The sequence below is a fragment of the Centroberyx gerrardi genome, chromosome 19, assembly GCF_048128805.1.
Source record: "Centroberyx gerrardi isolate f3 chromosome 19, fCenGer3.hap1.cur.20231027, whole genome shotgun sequence".
Classification (NCBI taxonomy): domain Eukaryota; kingdom Metazoa; phylum Chordata; class Actinopteri; order Beryciformes; family Berycidae; genus Centroberyx; species Centroberyx gerrardi.
The window spans coordinates 20,847,665-20,869,482 of record NC_136015.1 but is presented as its reverse complement, the minus strand read 5'-3'; the positions used below and the strand labels follow the sequence as shown (position 1 = coordinate 20,869,482).

At 42.2% G+C, this 21,818-nt stretch overlaps 2 protein-coding genes across 4 annotated transcripts; one reads left to right on the top strand and one right to left on the bottom strand.

The window, feature by feature from the left end:
- Window positions 1-163: 163 nt before the first annotated feature.
- ints8 (integrator complex subunit 8) lies at window positions 164-15,060 on the top strand. 3 transcript variants are annotated; one of them, XM_071894920.2, is made up of 28 exons: window positions 164-293; window positions 1,335-1,473; window positions 1,927-2,101; window positions 3,183-3,323; window positions 4,553-4,624; window positions 4,770-4,821; window positions 5,108-5,287; window positions 5,592-5,699; window positions 6,081-6,233; window positions 6,374-6,474; window positions 7,041-7,182; window positions 7,680-7,750; window positions 7,890-8,065; window positions 8,749-8,879; window positions 9,148-9,258; window positions 9,424-9,628; window positions 10,359-10,480; window positions 10,925-11,109; window positions 11,422-11,455; window positions 11,556-11,615; window positions 11,921-11,982; window positions 12,242-12,360; window positions 13,332-13,435; window positions 13,900-13,950; window positions 14,138-14,211; window positions 14,308-14,372; window positions 14,654-14,697; window positions 14,912-15,060. In XM_071894920.2, exons 2-28 carry the CDS (start codon window positions 1,341-1,343, stop codon window positions 15,026-15,028), a joined length of 2,988 nt encoding a protein of 995 aa, XP_071751021.2. In that variant the 5' UTR covers window positions 164-293; window positions 1,335-1,340; the 3' UTR covers window positions 15,029-15,060. The 3 variants fall into 3 exon arrangements, with proteins under 3 accessions (XP_071751021.2, XP_071751022.2, XP_071751020.2); XM_071894921.2 differs by having other exon boundaries at window positions 191-293; window positions 1,340-1,473; XM_071894919.2 differs by lacking the exon at window positions 164-293 and having other exon boundaries at window positions 1,314-1,473.
- On the bottom strand, window positions 15,053-21,090 carry LOC139908287 (G1/S-specific cyclin-E2-like). The gene is made up of 12 exons (XM_071894922.2): window positions 21,083-21,090; window positions 19,890-19,927; window positions 19,720-19,777; window positions 19,581-19,631; window positions 19,062-19,210; window positions 18,779-18,914; window positions 18,096-18,242; window positions 17,463-17,558; window positions 17,212-17,346; window positions 16,730-16,841; window positions 16,301-16,458; window positions 15,053-15,897 (listed from the first exon to the last, which is right to left on the bottom strand). Exons 2-12 carry the CDS (start codon window positions 19,901-19,903, stop codon window positions 15,820-15,822), a joined length of 1,134 nt encoding a protein of 377 aa, XP_071751023.2. The 5' UTR covers window positions 19,904-19,927; window positions 21,083-21,090; the 3' UTR covers window positions 15,053-15,819.
- Window positions 21,091-21,818: the final 728 nt, after the last annotated feature.

Below are 21,818 nucleotides of genomic sequence, written 5' to 3'. Positions count from 1 at the left end.
TTATCAGAAGTCGAAAAATATTTTCTGAGACATTATGTGTGTGTGAGAGAGTTTTCTGGATATAAAATCAGAGTTTATCACATATGAGGACAGCGCAGTGCATAAATGCGCAAATATGGCGCACTGTGTGTCACCCTGGCGACGGAGCGGAACCGGAATTACGGCGGAGATGATGCGCAGAATGAATAATGTGAGAACCAAACCATCCTTGTTGTGGTGGTCCCTGTAATTACGAGCTTTTTGGAGTAAAATTAAAACGCATTTTCCCTGCCTGTTCGTTTTGATCTGTTAAGGTAAGATAATCCGTCCGTTTGCGCTCCAGCCAGAAGGCTACAGTTGTAGCTAGCTAGAAGGCTAGCTCAAAACAACGTTAGCCTGAGGAACGAGAGAGAGTGGGTGCGCTTGTTTTGTACACAGTGGCAGCCCCGAGGTACCTTTGGCTCGTTTACATTCCGACTCTTCCATCGGGCCAAATGGATAACTCCTCCCCCTCGGGGTTATAGGTGGAGTAGATGAAAGACACCCCTGGGCAATACTGATATAAATCTTTGTCAAGTAGCTTCTTGGATTATCATAACACCTTGTCAACGCGTTATGAACGTGTGCAATGCAATGTAATGTTTGCCGTTTATTCTTTTGGCAATATATGAATCCTTCTATTACCCACTTAATGCACTGCATGTACAAACTAATAAGAAACTATGATATACAGTCCTATAGGGAAGTGTGAGGGGAAACATCATTGCTTATCAAACAACATTGCTTGTGTGTGACCTTGTCAAATATGAACCAGTGATATAAAGGAATTTGGTCAGAATGGCAATTAGGCCCTAGATAGAAAATACATATTTGATCTTAATTTTACTATAAATGCCATAGGTCAGAGGGCTAACGACTATTTAATGCCAGAACATCCATCCTCCCTGGCCAAAACACCTCCCAGATGTATATTATAACCTCCCTGTGTTGTTTACATGAATGATTGATTAGTGATTGTGCAGTCCCTACATGTATCAGCTGATCATTTTGCAACTAGGGCACATTTAAATGTACTCCTCCTGACATTTGGATCCAAATCCTGCACAATACCTAATTCACGAGTCGTCCCATTTGTTTTAACTTCTTACTCATCTCTCTCCATTGAGTAATATGTAATAAAACCAGAAATAATAACAGTGTGGTCCTTTATTGATCCCTGTAATGAAACCCAGGACACTCTAGCTTGGTGGATGCTTGCTGTCATGAGGCTTGGGTCCAGGCTGCTCAGGTGAAGGACTAAAAAAGGTCCAAAAAAAAACCCCAATAACAGTCAAATGTGTGTTGCTGTTCACCAGTGCAGGATGAGTGTGGAGGCGGCGGACCGAGTGGCTGCTGTGACGGGCAGTCGGCCCAGCACTCCTCTCCAGACCTCCTGGTTCGAGTTCCTGCTGGACGGCTCCTTGCTGGAGAAACACCTGCAGAAGTGCAACCCAGGTCAGCAATAAACTGAGGGTACAAAATGTTAAGGAGATACCAATTCCTCCACTGACCTCAGTAGACCAGAATGCAATGCAGCTACAAGACGTGTTGTGTTTTGAATAAGCGGAAGGAGGACTCTTGCTTCTTTCCCCACTGGAAAAACTCTCACTCCTCCTTTATGCTATCGCTTTCTCCACCTACACATGTACTGAATGCAAGAAGTTCATGCCTGTTCTCTGTGGATTGTTGAAAGGCATTCTGGGAAATGTAGGAAATCATTAACTGAAGTCACAAAATAACTATAATAATAATGTATTGAACATCACAGATTGATGATATATAACAGTGTAAGAGTGGAGATGTAAGATGTTTTTTTCCTTTAATGGCAACATTTTGAGTGGAGAAATGGACTGTGTGTGTGTGTGTGTGTGTGTGTGTGTGTGTGTGTGTGTGTGTGTGTTTCTACAGACCCGGCACCGGTGCAGCTGATCATCCAGTTCCTGGAGCAGGCGTCCAAGCCGTCGGTGAACGAACAGAACCAGGTGCAGCCTCCGGCGGACAACCGCAGGAACCGCACTCTGAAGCTGCTGGCACTGAAAGTCGCCGCCCACATGAGGTGGGACCTGGATGTGCTGGAGAAAGGGTGAGTGTGTGGCGTTTGGCTGGGAGTGTGATGGAGAGGAAGCCGCTGTATTTGCCCAAGTCAGTTTTTATGCCATTTCAGAGTGAACTGTCAATATCTGGCTTGATTTCTCATGTTCAGTACGCACTAAAAAGTGGATATAACACTAGGGCTGGGGTTGAAATCAGTATCACGATACTCATAAGGATTGTATGCTAAATTAGTCAAATCATCAAATGAATGTTCATCCCATTGAGCCGAATGGTAATGTTACGTGTGATGTCCAACAAAACTGAACTGAAATTTTCAAATAATATTCCTTAAAATGTTACATACCTCATTTTGTCTCAGTTTTTAAATAAAATATGTTTGTTATCATAAGTTCAGACAGCAGAATTGTGTCACAATATCCCAAAATCACCATCATCATGATGATATGATTCCACTGAAAGACGATAAACGATAATATTGAATTATCGCCCGGCGCTGTATTACACCTGCATGTGTCTAAACACAGTTTGGCGTCACTTGTCACCTGTCAACCGTTAAATTGTGCAAATCTCATTTTCCATGACTAACAATACGTTGAAAATATCCTCAGCTTTGACAAATGTGTTTAATTGTTGTTATACATTTCAAAAAACCATACAGGCTCTTGCATTGCGTAATGACATATTTTTATTTATTTATATAGTCTATTTGATAGGGACAATACAAATTAACATAGTGCCACTTCAACTGGTTACAAACAAGTTGATGCAACTGATGTTCTGCATACAGAGATTCCAACTCCTGTCGCTAGCTTTTCTTAAGAGAAAAAAAGAAAGAGAATATCAAGGTTACATACAAATATAAAGCACAATTTAAAGAAATAAAAATGAAAAAAACAACAAATAACAATAAAATAATCAAGTCATTATTGATGAGATGATTAAAAATGCATACAGCTCTGATTTTGCTTCAGCCAGCCTTTAACATTTTTATGAAAAAAATGAATGTCTTGGATTAATTTTATTTCAGTTGGTAGTGTATTCCACATTTATAGAAAAAGCTGACTGCCCAGAGGAGTTTCTTACAGCCTTATGTCCTTCTCCCCTGCCAGCCTGACCATCCCAGTGCTGAACATGTTGCTGAACGAGCTGCTGTGTGTGAGCAAAGTGCCGCCGGGGGTGAAACACGTGGAGCTGGATCTGTCCACTCTGCCGCCGACCACCGCCATGGCTGTCATCATCTACAACCGCTGGTGAGTCTGAACAGAACAGAACAGAACCGCCCGGAAAACACAAAAGTCACTGAGCTCAGACTGGGAAGCACCAGCCGCCAGCTAAATGCCAGTAGATTTCACTGTGGCTGGTTAATTTGTCTTCCTGTCACTGTGGAGATTACCCACTGCTATTTTTCTAAGTTGTTTTCTGGTTCGAAAATCAATCGAGGTGCTTAAGTAGTGAAATTGCCTGGCTAATGTTGGAATCCACCAGCTACTGTGGCCTGTAAATCAAAATGTCAGTTTACTGTGCCGTGTCAGTGTACAAAATATTAGGAGCTTTCCAGATGAATGCATGTGGACATTTATTGATTTCACTAATTATTTAATCAGGAAGATCCCACTGAGATTTGAAATCTCTTTTTCAAGGGAGACTTGGTCAAGACAACGGCAAACTTCAATCCACTTCACTCACAGAGGATAAATGTAAAGGAGTAGAAGGAAAAAGGTTCAACAGTTTTTATGCCTTGAGACATTTGTGCAGAAGTGGGGTACAACTAGTATTTACAGGTTTTTGAAGACCAATATCAATATTTTTGGGCTGAATCTTCTGATGTTTTGTGCTGATATTAAACATCTGTGAATTTGACCATTCATGCCAGAATTGTATTGTTGGCAGGGTGGAAAAGCCTCTGAAACAGCATTTAGAGTATGGAACACTACAAAATAAGAATAATAAAATAATGATAATGCATACATATTCATATAAACTGATTTTGAACTGCCAGTCAAAAGTTTGGACACACCACATTTTTCTTTATTTTTACTATTTTCCACATTTTAGACTATTAGTAAAGACATCAAAACTATGAAATAACACAAATGGAATTATGCAGTGACCAAAAAAGTGTTAAATCAAAACTATCTTATATTTCAGATTCTTTAAAGTAGCCGCCCTTTGCCTTGATGGAAAGGCAAAGGCTTTGGAAAGAAATTCATACATAGGATCAACTTCACTATTAATAACTGTCTAAGAAACAAATTTCAAGCATTTAAGCGTAAGCCTTTTAAGAGAATGAAAAACATACATTCAATCAGGTGTGTCCAAACTTTTGACTGGTATTGTTCTGTATGTCAGTCTAAATTTTTTGTAGTCATTGTATTAAGTTGGTAATTAAAGCATTAGTTCACATTACATTACAAGCGCGGTGTAACACAAAGCTACGTTTTGTCTGTCTACATCCAGTACCTGTGCTTGTCTCTTAAAGGGCCATCAGGACCATCGTGCTGAGCAGCTTTCCAGAGAAGCAGACCAAACCTGGGCCGCACCAGATGAACATGTACGTCCTTAAACTCAACTGGAACGAGCTTCGTTTTTTTACACTATTTTCATGCCTACACACTATTTTTATACTATTTTCATGCCTAGCTGAAACATTGTACAATCAAGGCATTGCTGAGTTCGGTCTTTGTGGTTTTTCCTAGGTTGAATATTGTGCAGCAGGAGAAAGAAATGACTGATAATATCCTCAGTGTGGTGAGTGAACTAGTGTAAACGTGCCTTATTTGTTTTTGACATATACAATGAAAATAATTGAAACTGCAAAATCTACTCTACGAAGCACAGCAAATATTTAATAAGCTTCAATCCAGGATTAAAGAATACATTTTGGTTTTCGGTTCTCCCTAACAGCCTCGACTTTGTAGGGCTTCAGATGACATAAATTGCTTTTTTCCAATAGTCTCTGTTTTGTGAGATTCTGAAGAATTATCTTTCGTACTTTCTGCTTCTCTTTATAACATTGTGCCTTCTTCGCCGGCAGCTGAAGGAGCAGGCGGCCGACTCCATCAGCGTCCTGGAGGGCGCTCTGCAGCTGAAGAAGGACTTCTACATTCACACCCTGAGGACTCTGGACCTGCTGGCTGCCGACGCCGCTGCCAACGGAGAGACGGAGTCGTCCACCGCAGGGCTTCGCATCAGCGCAGATGAGCTGCACTGTCAGGTTGGCAGACGCTCAGTGGCTTCACTGTGTGGTTCCAGGATTACATGAGATTAGATGAACTTTATTGATCTCTCAGGGAGGGAACTGGGATAGCAAGATTATCTGCATGGAACAATGTGAATTTCCATATGATTAAAAAAGAAAGTCAACATTTTAAAGCTTTGGATATTGAAGCTACCAAAAAATAGTTGAGAGTGAATGTCCATCTTGTGTTTCAAAATGCAGTTTTGGTTGAAGTGAACGGACTGAATTGCAAATTAATCCAAAAGTGGTGTGATTTTTTTATTTTTATTGTGTGTTTTAGGTGCATTATGATTTGGGAGGTATTTTCTTCCAGCAAGGCTGCACAGACCAGCTGGCCTATGAGAAAGCCAGAGAGCACTTCAGACAGACGAAGGAGCTGCTACAGAAGGTACCGAGGTGTTCATCATAGTTTTGGTGATGGTCATTTCTTAGTTAGTTAACCTCGTCCTGATTTGTCTTGTTTGCTCTGAATGGTTGTCCAAACTTTAGATTGAGTGGCATGTTGGTGATTTTTTTTTTCGTTACTAAGGGATATTTCACTGCTGTCAGATGAGAATCTTGTACCTTCAATAAGTTTAAGTAAACAGTGTTATTTTGAAACTGACAGCCGTGCCTTTTTGAAATTCTCTAAAGGGTTTGAATGGGTTTCATGGGGTCTTGGGTAATGAAACAATGTCACTGACATGGGAGTTACGGTGCTCTTCTGGTATGACAGCAGTTTTCCACCAACGTAGCTTGTGGATCTCTCACAGTCTTGTTCGTCTCTCAGCTGGAGTCCGCTCTCCACGTTCACCTGGATGAGAAGCGCCTGGCCGGCTACTGGAACGCCTGCAGGGCTTTGACCGGGACCTCCGAGCCCTCCGACTCCCAGACCACGGCCTACGGCCAGATCAACAGTCTGATCAGGACTCACAACCACCAGGTCAGAGCAGAGGCAGCGCTCACATTAAAGCTGCACTAGGAAAGATTTTAAATATAACTGTCTTATCAGCCTCAATAGCAAAGTGGGGCTGCAGTAGAAAACAGCGTCCTGTGGCTAACCTGTGGCTTCGCTGCCCTCAGGCTCTCGTTGAGGCTTTCACCAAAGACAACGTGTCTCGCAGCTTGCCAAACCACTTCAGACGGTCTGTTCTCAGGGAGTTCCTGCATAAAGTCCAGCAAGGGTGAGACCACAAACCACTTCAAAACTACCACCAGTCAAACAGTGCAGGTGGCAGTTTGATGAAGCCTATAGACCTGTAAATGTGTAATCATTTGCACTGAAACGAGGCAGTACTGTCAGATACAGTTACCACTACTATTTCTTCTACTACTGTTGATGATAACACATTCTGAGTTCTGCTATTTCTGAATGACAGAACGCTGTTTCACATCTAATCACATTGCTCCACAGTCAAGAAGTCTGGTCCGTTTAGTTGATTTTTAATCCAATCAACTTGTGGCACCTGGAGCCAAAAAGACGTTCCTAATCTGTTGCAGCAGACAGTCCTGTTGAACTATTTTTTGGCGGAAGCTTGTAAATTACTTTAATAAAAACATTTTAATCAGTATTTCATGCTAGATGATTAATGTCTTTGGAAATTAACCATGCAATATGCGGGATAATGTACAGGTCAAATTTCAAAATAAGCCCCTTTGCGCAGTCTTGATTCCTTTCTTAACATAATTACAAAGTGCTGATGCTGATGTCAGTGCAGAGAAGCTAGTTTTGACTTGTCACTGTGTGCAGGGAGCGGGGCCTGGATGAGGTTTGCCACAAGCTGTGTGTTTGCAACGCTGTCCGAGACGCTCTGGAGGGAGAAATCCTCAGCGTCCGTTTCCAGCAGCTGCTGCTCAAGCCCAGTAAACGAATGGTGGACTTCATTTTAGAGGTACGTGCCCGCTCAAGTGCCGAATACGTGTGTCATTTGAGATTCTTTCGAGACTAACTATTACCTGGGGCTTCAGAGGATAAAGGACTCAGGATGTGACTTTTGATTCTGTCGTCCCTCATCTCTCTCTCTCTCCACTGTCCACTATCTAATAATGCTCAAATGACCTAAAATAATCTATGAACAAGTACAACATATTTGTGTATAGTTCCTTCTGAATATGAGAAGAGGATTGTGGGAGAAAACTTGCTGCTAAGGTGTGAAGATTCAGTCAGTTACATTTTCACAACAATACAACTTTTACTTGCTTTCATTGGATACATACTGCTCAGAACAGACATGACTGGTAGAAAATGATTTCCTAAAGTGCTGTGAGCTGTGATGAGGTGCAGTGTGTCACTCTGACTGGCCTGAATTTGACCTCTTGATGATGCAGTGTTGCCATGGTAAAAAATGTGAGCTACTGAACATTTAAATCACATGTCCTCGTCCTGCAGGTGTGCACACGATCACTGGAAAAGGACCGGCCATCTGAGACCTCCAGAAGGAACATGGCCAACTTCATGAAGTGAGTGAGATCAAAGTAATACGTTTTTTATAATCCCCTTCAGTACCTACCTCTACCTCCTGTGTTTTATCAGCATGTTTTACCACTTCACCTTTTCACCGCTGAACTCAAACCGAACTGCACCATCCGTCTCCCGCAGGACTCTGTGTGAGAGCCTGGAGGAGCTCTCCCTGGTGTTTGTGGTGTCGTCCCACAAGCTGTTCATGGAGCTGCTGAAGGAGGAGGAGAGGAAGGTCCTGGTGGAGCAGATGAGGAAGAGGTCGGCCACCATCAACCTCAGCGCCAAGCCTCTGCCTTCCTTCTATGACATTCCAGGTATGGCGCTGAGTTTTTCATGTAGACACTGCAGAGCGACATGCATGGCAGGTGGAAAGATAGTGAAATGTGAGCCCAGTGTTGGTGGTACAGTATGTTTGTAACATTTGCCCCATTAGATTTCCTTAACTCTGCAATCCTCGAATAAACAACTGATCCATATGTGTGTAATTCAAGTAATCTGCAAAATTTTGATATAAATAAATGTTGGTTTTGAAGCTCTCTATTGCCGATTGATATAACACAATAGTGATTCAACCTATAGCCAGTTCACAACCTCAGTTTGTTTGGAATAAACAGAAGAAGAACTGGGTAGTTAGCATGAGCAGCGATAGCCACCATGGCTGAATAGACAAAGAAAAGAGCGCCACCTACAGACACTCAAACTACATCAACAGAAAATCCAAGGAAACAGACGTCACAGTACTGGACACGCTGTTTGATTGACAGGTGATCTCTGGGAAAGATGTTGCCAGATCCAAAAAACAAGAATCTCTCAGATTACCACTTCAAATCAGTGATATAACACACTGTTGCTGACATTTTGCCCATTGCAGCTCCTTACAGTGATCAATGTTGGTGTCAGTTAACCTGCTATCTCCCACCAGTAAGCGATGTGTTCTCGCTCTGTGGTTTGCAACATGTGGAAATCTCTTTGAGCGTTTTGGTTCGTCCCTCCGCAGCCTCGGCGAATGTGAACATCGGGCAGCTGGAGCAGCAGCTCATCCTCTCCCTGGAGCCGCGCAGGATCCGGCAGATCCTCATCGAACTCCACGGCATGGCCGAACGACCCTTCTGGAGGGTCAACAGCAAGGTCAGAGGTCAACACACCGCTACTGGAAGAGGAATACGACTCAGCTGCTATTATCATTTGATAAACACACATTTAGGATTTTGCTCCTTTTTTCTTAAACCTTTACTTTTATCAGGGAAATAAATAAAAGTTACAGATAAACAACATAAAAACAATGTAAATACATAGCATAAATAATCACCACTGACTCTTCATCTCCTGTGTGTGTGTGTGTGTGTGTGTGTGTGTGTATGTGTGTGTGTGTGTGTGTGTGTGTGTGTGTGTACAGTGGGAGGTTCCTCCAGACTACATCAACGTGATCCTCAGCATTAAAGACAACCTGACCAAGGACCTGGTGTACATCCTCATGGCTAAAGGCCTCCACTGCATATCCATAAAGGTCTGTTTACATTTTCAGCGCTCATCATAGCCACAAAGATTTTATAGCCTCTCACTCCTCAAGGGCACAAAGATATCCACAAACATACATGCAATACAACGTGATGATCAGAACTGCATGTAATGTGTACTAACGTGTAACACGTGTCACGTGTCGTCGCCTCAGGACTTTGCCCACGCGCGGCAGCTCTTCTCCGCCTGCCTGGAGCTGGTGACGGAGTTCTCCCCCAAGCTGCGGCAGGTGATGCTGAACGAGATGCTGCTGCTGGAGGTCCGAGCCCACGAGACGACGGCGGCCGAGGGCAGCAGGGAGCGGCCGCCCCCCGACCTGGTCAGCAGGGTCAGAGGTTACCTGGAAATGAGGATTCACGGTGAGTCGTACCCGACCTCTCCTTCTCCTGGGACTGTCTAAGGCTTCTGGTATTGTGCAGTGCGGTAAACCCCGTCCCTCTGGTGCTGCAAGTAGGTTAAAACAAACGCTAAGAATTATTTAAGTTTACTAAGTGCTTCGACAGTCAAAATAAAAGCAGAATACGCAAAATGAATTTAAAAAGCGATGGAACAATAATAAACAGGGATTAAATTCAGATAGGAGGACAGAGGTGGAAAAGAGCAACATTCAAGTAAATAGTGGGATAAACGTAAGATGAAAACCAAAATAAACAGTAAGGATAAAATAAAATTAAGATAAAAATTAAGATAAAAGATGATAGAAAGACAACATCACATAAAAGCAAGTCTATAAAAAGACTTGATGAAATATGAATATTTGAGTTCTGGATGCGGATACACTTTTGAATTATTTATATACAGTATATTATGTCCTGTTAAATTTAAAGTAGTTAAAGTTAAAGTAATTTAGTTTGGGTGAGCAGTGTCACGACTGTGATCAGTAACCCAATACTACAAATATTTCTACCACAAAACACTGCACATGTATTCATTCATATGCAGTAGAACTAATGGATCATTGATGAATTTTGGCTGTATCATTTACAATGAATACACAAAATGTATCATATTTTGTACATTTCAGTCACATATCTAATGCAGTGTAAACGCCATCAGCATTTTCTCACTGTGGGATGTCCTGGTCTGCAGATCTGCCCCTGCGCCAGGTGGTGGGGGAGGAGTGTGTCGCCTTCATGCTGAACTGGAGGGAGAACGACTATCTGACCCTGCAGGTGCCCCAGTCTCTGGTCATGAACAACCCCTACATCAAGGTGAAAACACTCTCATTTACATGGAAAGTTTGGAAATGTATGGAAACAGAATTTACATGCATGAAAAAATATTGTACTGTCTTGTTATACATACTGTACGACTACACATATTCTGTGGTTATAGACCCCAGTCATCTCACATATTCTGATATTTGTCAATTTGAATATTAATCTTCATTTATAGAGTGATGTGGCAGAGTTAGTAGGGGCAAGACGACTATCTGTGTAAATCATACTGGACACCAAAATCTTCAAATCATGAAATCAAGGTCTGGAAAAAGTCTGGAAGTTTGAAATCCAAATTTTGGATATATCGTTATTTTGGAATTTGGATATATTGTCCCATCCCTAATTTCAACACATGCAGGCAGGCACCCAGCTAATTATTAAGGCTGCTGTGGTCTTCGTGTGTAAATGAATCTCCTCTCCGTTTCCCCCCGGCAGCTCGGTCAGCTCCTGGCCTCCACCTGCAAGGAGCTGCCAGGTCCTAAAGAGAGCCGGCGCACAGCCAAGGAGCTGTGGGAGGTGGTGGTGCAGATCTGCAGCGTGTCCGTCCAGCACAAGAGGAACAGCGACGGCCGGGTCGGCCTCATCAAGCACAGAGAGTCCACCATGGGCATCCTGCAGAGGTTCGGCAGGCTGCTCAGACCTTTGTTTTCTCATGTTGTTTGTATTGTTTTTAAACTATATTTACTTCAAATCAAGTTTAATTTAAGTGTAAGAATGCATGCATTGTAATTAAGTGCAAAAGCATCACAACACATGAACATATAGTATACAAAAAGACACGAGTACAATGTGAAAGTGCCTGGTAAACAGTTAAAGTGCTTAATGCTGGTGTGTAAACATAATTATTTGTTGTTTGTGGCATGTACATTTGCACTGCTTTTATGTAAACTAATGCTTGTAAGTTCTTTCCATTGTTTCTTTTACCCATTTAGGAGCAAATTCATCACTTTCATCAAGAAACTTAGAGTGAGTACAGCATAAAGTTTGAACTGCTCTGTTGTGGAAGTATTGCATCTTTCAGTGAATGAGCTGCTACTACTAATGAGTTTCATCTCATTTCTCCCAGGAGCCGCTGGTGCTGACCACCCTCATCTCTCTGTTTGTGAGGCTGCACAGCATCGTGCGGGTAAGTCTCACTTTGGGCTGCAAAGGGACTGAATTTTCCACACAGATGACACACTGCAGAGCCGCACAGGCTGCATGTTAGTGGTAATGTCTGTCGGGTAAAAAGGGGGAAAAACAATCGGCTTGAATGAAACAAAAAACAGGCTATTATGTTGGTAGTGACTCTCCCAACCTTGCAGTCAGCATACTAACATTGTGTCATGTCAGTAGTGCGGTTATTGCTGCAGCTTGTTGAAGGTCTTCTCTGCACTGCTGGTCACAAACAGCTTTTGTCTTTGTCTTAACCAAATGTTTCTCTTTCTCCAGGATGATATTGTGAATGAAGTGACAGCAGAACACATTTCCATCTGGCCGTCTTCTCTCGCTAAGTAAGAGCTCATTTTCATTTCATATTTTTCCTCATTAGAGTGACAGGAAAGATGGGAGGGTGAGATAGGACGGTCACACTCGAACCCAAGACACCGCTTGAACCGTTTCCTTCGGGCCATTGATCCACCATCACTCCCCTAAGATCTCTTGCGTCTGATGCTTTCTCATCATGTTATGCCATTTTCCATTCAGTGACATAAATTAATTTGATTTTCTACAAATTCAACCACTAAATGAGATGATTTGTGTGGCGTCCAGCATACAGGCGGTGGATGTGGAGGCGGTGGCTGTGACGGTGAAAGAGCTGGTGTCCTACGCTCTCACCCTGAACCCCAACAACCAGTCCTGGCTCATCACACAGGCCGACATCTACTTTGGTAAGAAGCCCAAGAAGAGTCGGAGACGAGATCCCGGGTCTTTGGGCTTTAATGATTTAATACAGCCTCCCGTTTTCTCCGCTGCCGTCTTCGATCAGAAATGATTTCATAGGTTCAGCTGTTGAATTATGTTCCATCAGTTAATTTTGTGCAGGGTTTTTTGGGGCTGGCTGGCTTACACATTAGAGCAAACCTGGGTCAGATTGTCTAGGAGGATACGAGAAACCAAGGCACTCAACTTGAAGTGAAAAGAATTAAAATACCTTTTATTGCATTGGCAAAAACTAGCTCCGACACGTTTGGCGCCTTGCCTTCTCCTGGAAGCTTAAACAAGACTCATTGGTAAAAGAATACAGAAAGGAAAGACAAAGGTGAAACCGGTGTTCTCATTTAGCAATCTTTGTCTTTCTGAATCTGTATTTAGAACTTGCTAATGCAATAGAGGCATTTTGATTATTTTCACTTCAAGTTGAGTGCCTTGGTTTCTCGTATCCTCCTAGCTAATATATACAGTATATCCTCAAAGCCAAAGATCACCTTCTTGTTTGGTGCAGTTGATAGTTTCAAGACGCTCTCCAGTCCTGTCGTCCTCTACTGGGTCAGATTGTATTTACAAGTAATTCTTGGTCTTTGCTCTAACCCGTTTGGAGAACCAGATGGGGGGTTTACTGCACTGGGACAATTTGCTGTGTCAGGGAAGGTGGCAATCACAGAATAGTACTAAAGTTACATTTAAATAGTTTCTAGTGTTTGTCTTAACTGTCTGCCATGAACTGCACTGTCTTATATGGCAAACCACAAACATCTAGCACCTAAGGTGGCTAAAACAAACCAGGGAAAGTATTTGCAAATACGCTTTTCCCCAGATGTCGACATGTGAGTTACACTTTCCTTTCTCTCTCTCTCTCTCTCTCTCTCTCTCTCTCTCTCTCTCTCTCTTTCACTCTCTCTCTCTCTCTCTCTCTCTCTAGTGACCAACCAGTACTCTGCTGCCCTGCACTTCTACCTGCAGGCTGGGGCCGTGTGCTCCGACTTCTTCACCAAAGCTGTGCCGCCTGACGTCTACACCGACCAGGTAGATCACATGGACAATCCACTGTTGCTGTTAAACTATCTACTGTTATCACTCTGAACTTCCACAGTAAAGATTTGACGTAATTTCTTTTAGTTCAGTCAATTCGGTTTCCTTCATAACTCAGAAAATCAGTGGAAATCTTTTGCCATAAAACATTTTAGGCTTTTAGCTGACGCTCTTCTCCAGAGCAACTTGCAAAGAGTTCAGCAGTTGAATAAGTTTAAATTCCCAGATCACTATCATTACAAGTAACCAATAGTAAGGAGCGTAAGATAGTCAGAGCCACAGACAATATTCTGTGAACATACAGTAGAACGATCATGCCAAAAGAAGCCCTAAAAGAAGTAAAAATCAAAACTTAAGGACAAAAGTTTCATCACTGAGAATCGTAATTTCAATCCACATTTTTACACTTGAGCGACGTGAAAGTGAACCGATCCTGACACTGTGAGCCTCCTCCGCAGGTCCTGAAGAGGATGATCAAGTGCTGCTCGATGATGAACTGCCACACACAGGTCAGAGGTCACACCGGAGCGTCCAGTTCCCCCGTCTGAATTCAGTGCACTTGCTGGATTTCATAGTTTTCTGCTGAGTAAACTCCTACAAGACACGCATCAGCCTTTAAGCTTTAATATGGTTTGAATGCATCATGTTGTTTGTTTTGCATGCGTCGTCTCATTTTCATTCTCCCTTTCTTATCAGGTTGCTGTTCTCTGCCAGTTTCTCAGGGAGGTGGACTACATGACGGCGTTCAAAGCTCTCCAGGAACAGAACAGGTATGGCTCCGTATGACATGCTAAACAATAACGAGTAACACGGCCGCCCCTGACCTCTGAGATATCTTGTTTCATCTTGTTTCGTTTATGTTACAGTCACGATGCCATGGACTCGTTCTATGACTACATCTGGGACGTCACCATCCTGGAATATCTCACACGTATCCTTCCATTTGCTGTTATTTTATTTATTTATCGGCTCATGAGGGAAAATACTTAGCGTCCAAAACTATTAGCCACTTTCCTACTATTGAGTCCCGCCCCTTTTTTCGTCTCTGGTCTTAAAAACTGTCCAACCCGTCTCTTCGTAGCCTTCACTTGGTTTGTTTTTTGTAGAAAGAACGGGTGTTTCTAATATCTTGCACTGTTTAATGCACATGCTGTGTTATATACAGTGTCTGCAGTCATCATGCTGTGATTTTTCCCTTGACTGTGCATGCAGACATTCACCACAAACGGGGCGAGAGTGAGAAGAGACAGATAGCGGTAAGTAGTTCCACCTCCACTGTGTGAATAACACAAGATGGTTTTTTTTTGTCAGCAGGATAAAGCAACTAACTATTCATGTAGATATTTAAATACAGTGAAATATATTATAGTTACTGAGAAGCCAAGCATGTGTCACCTAGCAGGTTTTTTGTGCCTTGAATTAATTTGGTGGTAGGACAGACTCTTGATGTTTCCTAATTCTTCTCCGCAGATAAAAGCGATTGGACAGACGGAGCTGAATGCCAGTAACCCAGAGGAGGTGCTGCAGCTGGCTGCACAGAAGAGGAAGAAGAAATTCCTGCAAGCCATGGCCAAGCTCTATTTCTAAAATTGACATGGGACCAATGTCAGACTTGGGAAAAAATGTACATTTTATTTTTGTGGTAGAAAATAAACATTTTAAAATAAATACAGTGATCTGTACATTTTAATCATTTGTAATGAGTTTCCCCTCTATCAAAGATAATCAGTGATGTCCATGCCCCTGAGTTATACAACCAATGCCCTGGGTTTAACAGCATCAATTATAAATAATTTTATAACTCTTTCAATTGAGCCTTAAAGTAGTGTTCAACAGATTTTACCTGTTGGCTATATACACACATACATACACACACACACACACACGTCATATACAACAAAAGTAAAAAATTGCACCTCTCAAATCCATTTATGGAATGTATTCTCCTAGACATGCAATTCACAACTCACAGCAAACCTTAAGACTTTTGTTCTAGTGTGTTTTGTTTTTAGATTTTTCTAAAAACTGATCAGTAATACTTAAAATCTCCTCTCCATCACTGTGTCCATCGCACAGAGCTGATGCTGCCAGAACTTTACAAAAATGCAGCTGAAAATCTTTGGACAAAACAAAACTTTGGCCAAGATTCAAGTTTCTATAAAAATGCAAGTATGTAAATTATCCTGGATAGATTTCACATCATACAACAGGAGGATCTGGATCCTTGGCAGCAGGCGTCCAGACTGAGTATTCATGTCAACAGTAGTCTTTCTGCACCGGCTTAGAGCTGTCTTCAGTAGAGGTCTAGATTGGACCAAGAGCCCATCTTGGTTTGTGGGACTTCTCCCCTCTGTGTTCAGACCATTTCCTCCGAAGGGTCAATGTGTCGCACTTTTCTCTGTGCTGTTGGGCGGAGTGAGGAACTGGCTCTCGAACTCCCTTTGATCGGCTTCATCCTTTAATATTTGTTTTAAGACAGGGGAAAGAAAGTTTGGTTAAAATAGGAAAACGAATCAAAAAGATGCAGCGGCTTCAAACAACGTTACCGCTAACTTGTGGACAACAGTTCAGATTCTGATTCTAATTAACCATTTAATGACAATGATGAACCTCAACCTCAATTTTGTATGATAGTGGTAAGGATGGTTGGATAAAACCAATGAATTAAACTGATGCAGCCGCCTCAAAGTAAATAAATAAATGTACAGTGTGTCTATGTGAATTTATTTAGTTATTTGCAATGTTGGCAATCTAACAGTTAAGAGTTTTTTCATTGCAAGTTGCTCTGGCTCTGTATAAATGTGTAGACAGTTAAGATAGCGGTTAAAATATAAAATCCCAACAGTATAAAACACTAACCAGCATGCTCATGTAGTCTGTATGCGTCTGGATGTTGTGTCTGTCATCTGGCTTTATTTTCACGAAGTCCTTCAGTTCCACTGTGCCACACCTGGCCACTGTTTCCACAAAGGGGGCCATCCAGTCCACGCAGGGCTCGATGACGTCCCACGACAGACCTGAGGAGGGAAAACACAGAGCTCAGTGGCTGCGTTTACATGCTCCGAGTCATCTGGCTACTGGCCATACTCTGGTTCAGGTCTTCTTTGGGTTACATGAACCTTTGACACCCTGTTTCCATGAATAAACCAGTTAACAGAATATTCCTGTCTACCTGTGGTGTCCTGCTAACAGCTAGAACAGTCTGCCAGCAAAAAAGTATGAAAAGATGCAACTGCCAGCTGCGCTCTGACTGAGCAGGAGGCTGAATGTAGACAAATCAGAACTTACCTGAAACTTTTTCAACCATTTCATATTGAATGAAATGGCACAACACTGAAGCAGCCAACACCCGATACTGGAAGTCCAGTGAGTTTATGTTGAGGATACACAGGTCTAGAAGCTAGAAGAGAGAGGAGACAGAAGAGAGAGGATATGCAACATGAGTCAGGAGCCAGATCTGAACCCACGATACTGTGGTACCAGCTACCCTAGTGTGTGACCATCAACAGGCGCCAGATTGGGGATTATTATCCAAGGGGTGGTAAAAAAGAAAATACTGAAGCGTTTGTCTTATTTGGTCTGTGGGTGGACAGTCTACTCCATATTATTGCTTAGTTTAGACAGGAGAGAAGGCTGTGGCGGGACTCGACCCAGGCTAGTGGAGACTCTGTGGCTCTAGAGGCAGGGGTCTCAACCAGCACATAAACCCTGAGGCACCATGTCTGGAAATTTATTTGGCGGCTAGTCAATCGTCTCATCAGTAGACTTACACGTGTAGCTTGTGCGTAGACGTCCTGTGGAAACTGCGGATCCAGAAGGTCGGAGTTGTCATTCATTGATGCCATCTGGATGTAGAGCTTCAGCCAAGACACGGCCGTCTCAGGACAAAGGTTCCAATCTAATGCCTGTAACACGTGGAAAGCAGAAACATAAAAACCTGATGTTTGTTGGTTTATAGAGAGAAATCCTCTTCCGGATAAGAAATGAGGCAAAATATGGATACGCTCATAGCAGGCATTACCTTCAAAATGATCAACTCCATTTGAAGAATATGGTCGTCCAAGCAGGCCCCATCTGTCACATATGCAAACTCTGCCAGCTTGGGAGGATAGATCTCCTACAAGGAAAGCACGTTATTTAGCACCACAACTAAAAATCCCCCTTCTTCACCAAGTACATTCGTATGCATGAGGAATTTGTCTTGGTGTATTGCTGCTGTTAAGCAAACGACAGACATCAGGATCTAAGAGCGAGGTGGCACCCCCAAAGATAAAGCTCTTCAACTGCCCTGACTGCTGGGTGTCTTGCACCAAGCAGAAGCAATGTGTAAAATGCGGCAAGTCCTGAAAGTACAGTGAAGTCTGTTTTTGAAGTGGGAGTGTGAAGTGTATTCTGTATTAGGCACCAACAGGACGTTAACAGACCAGGACTGGGTTTCCCAAAAGCTTACTGAGACCAAGTTCGTCTTTTTACTTTTACAAGTGAATGTAACGCGGTAGCAGGGTGAACGTTTGCCAAGATGGAGGCTTGAATTTGGGTCCTCCAGTTGAAGGGCGGTCTCCCCACGCCACATGCTACTGTGCTGCAAAGATTAATTTAGTCTTAAGATGCTTTTGGGGAAACCCGGCCCAGATCCTTCTCCTTTCTGCCTTACCTCCATCTTTGATGCTATGAAAAGACAGGTTATCCCGATGAGCTGCAGCCGGCCCTTGTCAGTGTCGTCCTGTGTCAGCATGAAGCGGTCAAAGTAGTCCTGTGCCAGGTAGAACGTCTGCCGATGAAGGGTGTACACCTCACTCACCTGGGAAAACAGGAGACAAAATGTTGTCGTTTTAGTAGGACTAATAAAAATGTGATTTACAGGAAAAGGTTCAAAAAATGTATTCCCATGTTTCAGAACAGCCTGACCTTTAAAACAAAGGTGTACTGAATTAATTCTTAAAGATAATGAACAAAGCTCATGCCTAATGCCTATAACATATCACAGACCAATAAAAGTAATCAAACACACAATAATGATTTATTTGGTTGTAGCAACCATAGAATAAGTAGAACTAACTAGAAGGATTCAGAGTTGTGTGAATTGCTAATTAGCCACTTAAAACATTGCTATCACAACAGGATTCTACAGCACTAATATTTTGCTAGCATACACTAATATTACCCAGAAATGTGAAAAAGAGGCACATGTTAAACTTAAAATTCAACGCAGGGAAGAATATTTTCAACTATTAAGCAGATTCAACTCCTAACTTCTTTGACTTTAGAGGATAAATGCAAAAAAAAAACAAAAACGGTAGAAGCCTGCACAAATATAAGATGCAGGTGACAGCTTACCTCAAGTAACCAGTCCATGAGGATCGATCTCATCTTAGGTTGTATTCTGGGGTGCTTCTGCATGAAGCTCTTACTGTGTGTGTACTTCTGCTCCTTGCCAACCATCTTCTCCCACACGTCTTCAGGAGAACCCCAACTGTACGAGTCACACACACACACACACACACACACACACACACACACAGAGGAACATTGGTTACACCGTCTGTTAGAAGACTTCAGCAGGACATAACTGAGAGTCAAACCACGACTGAATAAAGGGGACCAGGTTTGTGTTATTCACCTGAGAAGAGGGAGAGGGGACGGCTGGACGCAGACATCTCTGGAAATGAGGTTCACATAGCTGGGGTCATCACAGACCTCACTGAGCCCCTTCTCAGGAGTCTCGATGAGAATACAAGGCCTGGCGACACCTTCAAGTACCAGCTGGTTCTGAAATGAAAATTTGTATTGTTGTGAGCTTCAGGAATCAAAACAAGAACTTTTTGTTTTATCCATTGGTCACAGTGGCTGTTGGATACCAAGGTTTTCCAGCCACTTTAAAACTGCCAAATTGATTTTTAGCATAGAATTTTGATTTGGTAAAGATTTGTTATCTGGCAAAGTGGTTGGAAGAATAGACAAACACACCAGCCACAGCTTAAGATATAAAGGCATTTGGATGGTAGCCGATAATTTCCCCTTATTTACAGATAACTAACTGCCATCAGATCTAGGACAGAACAACTAGAAACTAGACAGACAGGATATACATCTGTTGTGGTGATTCACAGTAAGAAACAACTTCAGGAAATAGACATACCTTCTCACACTGCAATTTTGACAGGGGCTGCGCCTTCTTTCTGTTGCTTTGCTGAAATGAAAATTTGTTAAAACATATGTTAAGACAGTCTAGAAAATGTACTTGTATTTACAAATGAGTGATTTGTTATGAATCTTACCTTGGTTATCTTGCCTTTCTGAATTGGAGCATTTTCAGATCTTTTGTGCAGGCGACCACTGCAAAGAGAACTAGATTAAATAAGTTTTTGTAGATATGACAATAGTCCCAAAACCAATCCAGATACAACAATAACTGACATGGCAAAAGCCTGGCGGATATAGTCATTACCTTCGTCTAGTCATGATGAGGATTGAGGCTGCTTTCTTCTGTAAAATGGGAACAGATTTATGGAAATTAGTTAGCATTTATCAAGACGTGCTATAGTAAGAACAACAAAGCCAGGAAGTTAACCCTCTCAATGAAATGGCAACTTTTAGCTATCAGCTACACTTTAGTTGTCCTTTATTCCACGAAATAGTTTTATTCTGAGCCAAACTTGATGAAAACAGCCGACAAAGCTGCATTGTTTCAGGAACAATTAGTGTAAACCCTGTAATCACTAACGTTACACTGTTGACTTCATCAAACGCGCCAACAATAATGAGCGCGTAAACCTGACAACTAATAACTTACCCGCGAAAATAAAACTTTGCTAACAATACTGAAATCTGAGGTGCGTTATACCACTTCAAGGAATATCACTGGGCTCAAGTACATTCAGTCCCATGACACAAAAAGACAAAAAACAACACAAAGAGACATGCAACGATAGCCCTAGCTCCCTCCAAAAGTAGCTGCAGCTGCTGTGTGCTAGCCTGTGAGCTAGACAGAGCAAGGCGCCTGCCGGCTGCAGACAAGCTGACGAGACCAACACAAAGGCCGGGGAGGCAGTCTGGTGCCATACAGCATTAGATCAATACAACAGTCCTTTAAACCATGTTATTCGCCGGTCACTTGGTCACCAATTATTAAATAGTTAATCATACATTAATAATTCTACTACTTATGTGTTGTAGCTGGTTAGTTCAATCACAATGCAGCTAACGTTAATCACCAACTTAGCCAGTCATCAAACCAGGAACACTGGTCTGAACAGGCTTGCAACAACAATAAAACCTTCCGTTATTAATCAGTACTAAGATGCAAAGTCGGTTCTCAAACGAATAATCTCCAGCTTCCTTATTCGAAGTACAAGTTAAGTTTCTCAAATCCTATTCACAGTAAACCAAACACAACTTTTAGCTGGCTAATGTTAGCTAACATTAACACTAGCTTGCTAAATACAAGTTAAATAAACTAGCGAAGCAACTACCTGAGTTAGTGTCAGCAAAATAACAAGCCTGGCCGATAGTAACTTGTTAAATAGCTCTAAGATTCCACTACTTAAGAACACCATTTAAGAGAAAAGGGATAGCATTGTGGAGGTAAAATACAAAGCTTAGTACGCTAACTAGTCAGGAACACTGCAGTTTGCTTCTTACCCCGCTGCGGTTCTGAGTCCAAATGAAACCTGTTTCCATTTGGCGCTCGCGCCAACAAGTATCTGTTTGTGGCGCATTGCGCATGTGTATCAATTATCATAACCCAAAACCATTTAGCCAAAGATAGCCTATCATTAAAAGAAAACATGTATTTCATAAGCAGCGGCAAGTGTGTTTTCGTGATCTTTTTTTTATCCACTTTGAATTAGTTTCAATAGCATAAACATAGCGAGCGTAGTTCGTCCGTACTGAACCGTACTGGAAAGAAAAACAGTACTATTTTGATGCCGAATGCAAATTGTACAGATCTAATGTTTAGTTAAATCTCTAGTTTTCAAAAAAAATCTTGTGAAAGTACCATTAACTTTGTACCAACCTTGCAGTTTACTTTTGTCAGCTGTAGTTTCAGGTAGCCTCCCTCTAATGGGTGGAGCTATAGAACAGGCAGCCAATAGGAGAGAGAGTTGAGCACAGCGTGCTGCTGGCTCAGAATGTAAACAAAGCAGGCAGCTGTCAGAGAGCTGTCAGCCGGTCAGCACGGTGCCACAACAGACAGGTAAAAACATCTGGCTTATCAAACAGAGAGTTACAGTCCTCAGTCAATAGCTTTGAACACTGAGCCATGTTGAAAGCCATTGTAAAATAAAGTATACCCGACCGGATAACAGTCAATTTAAATGTTATGCCCTAACCGAAAATCACCACTCTCACCGGTAGCTACTTGCTTGTCGGTTAG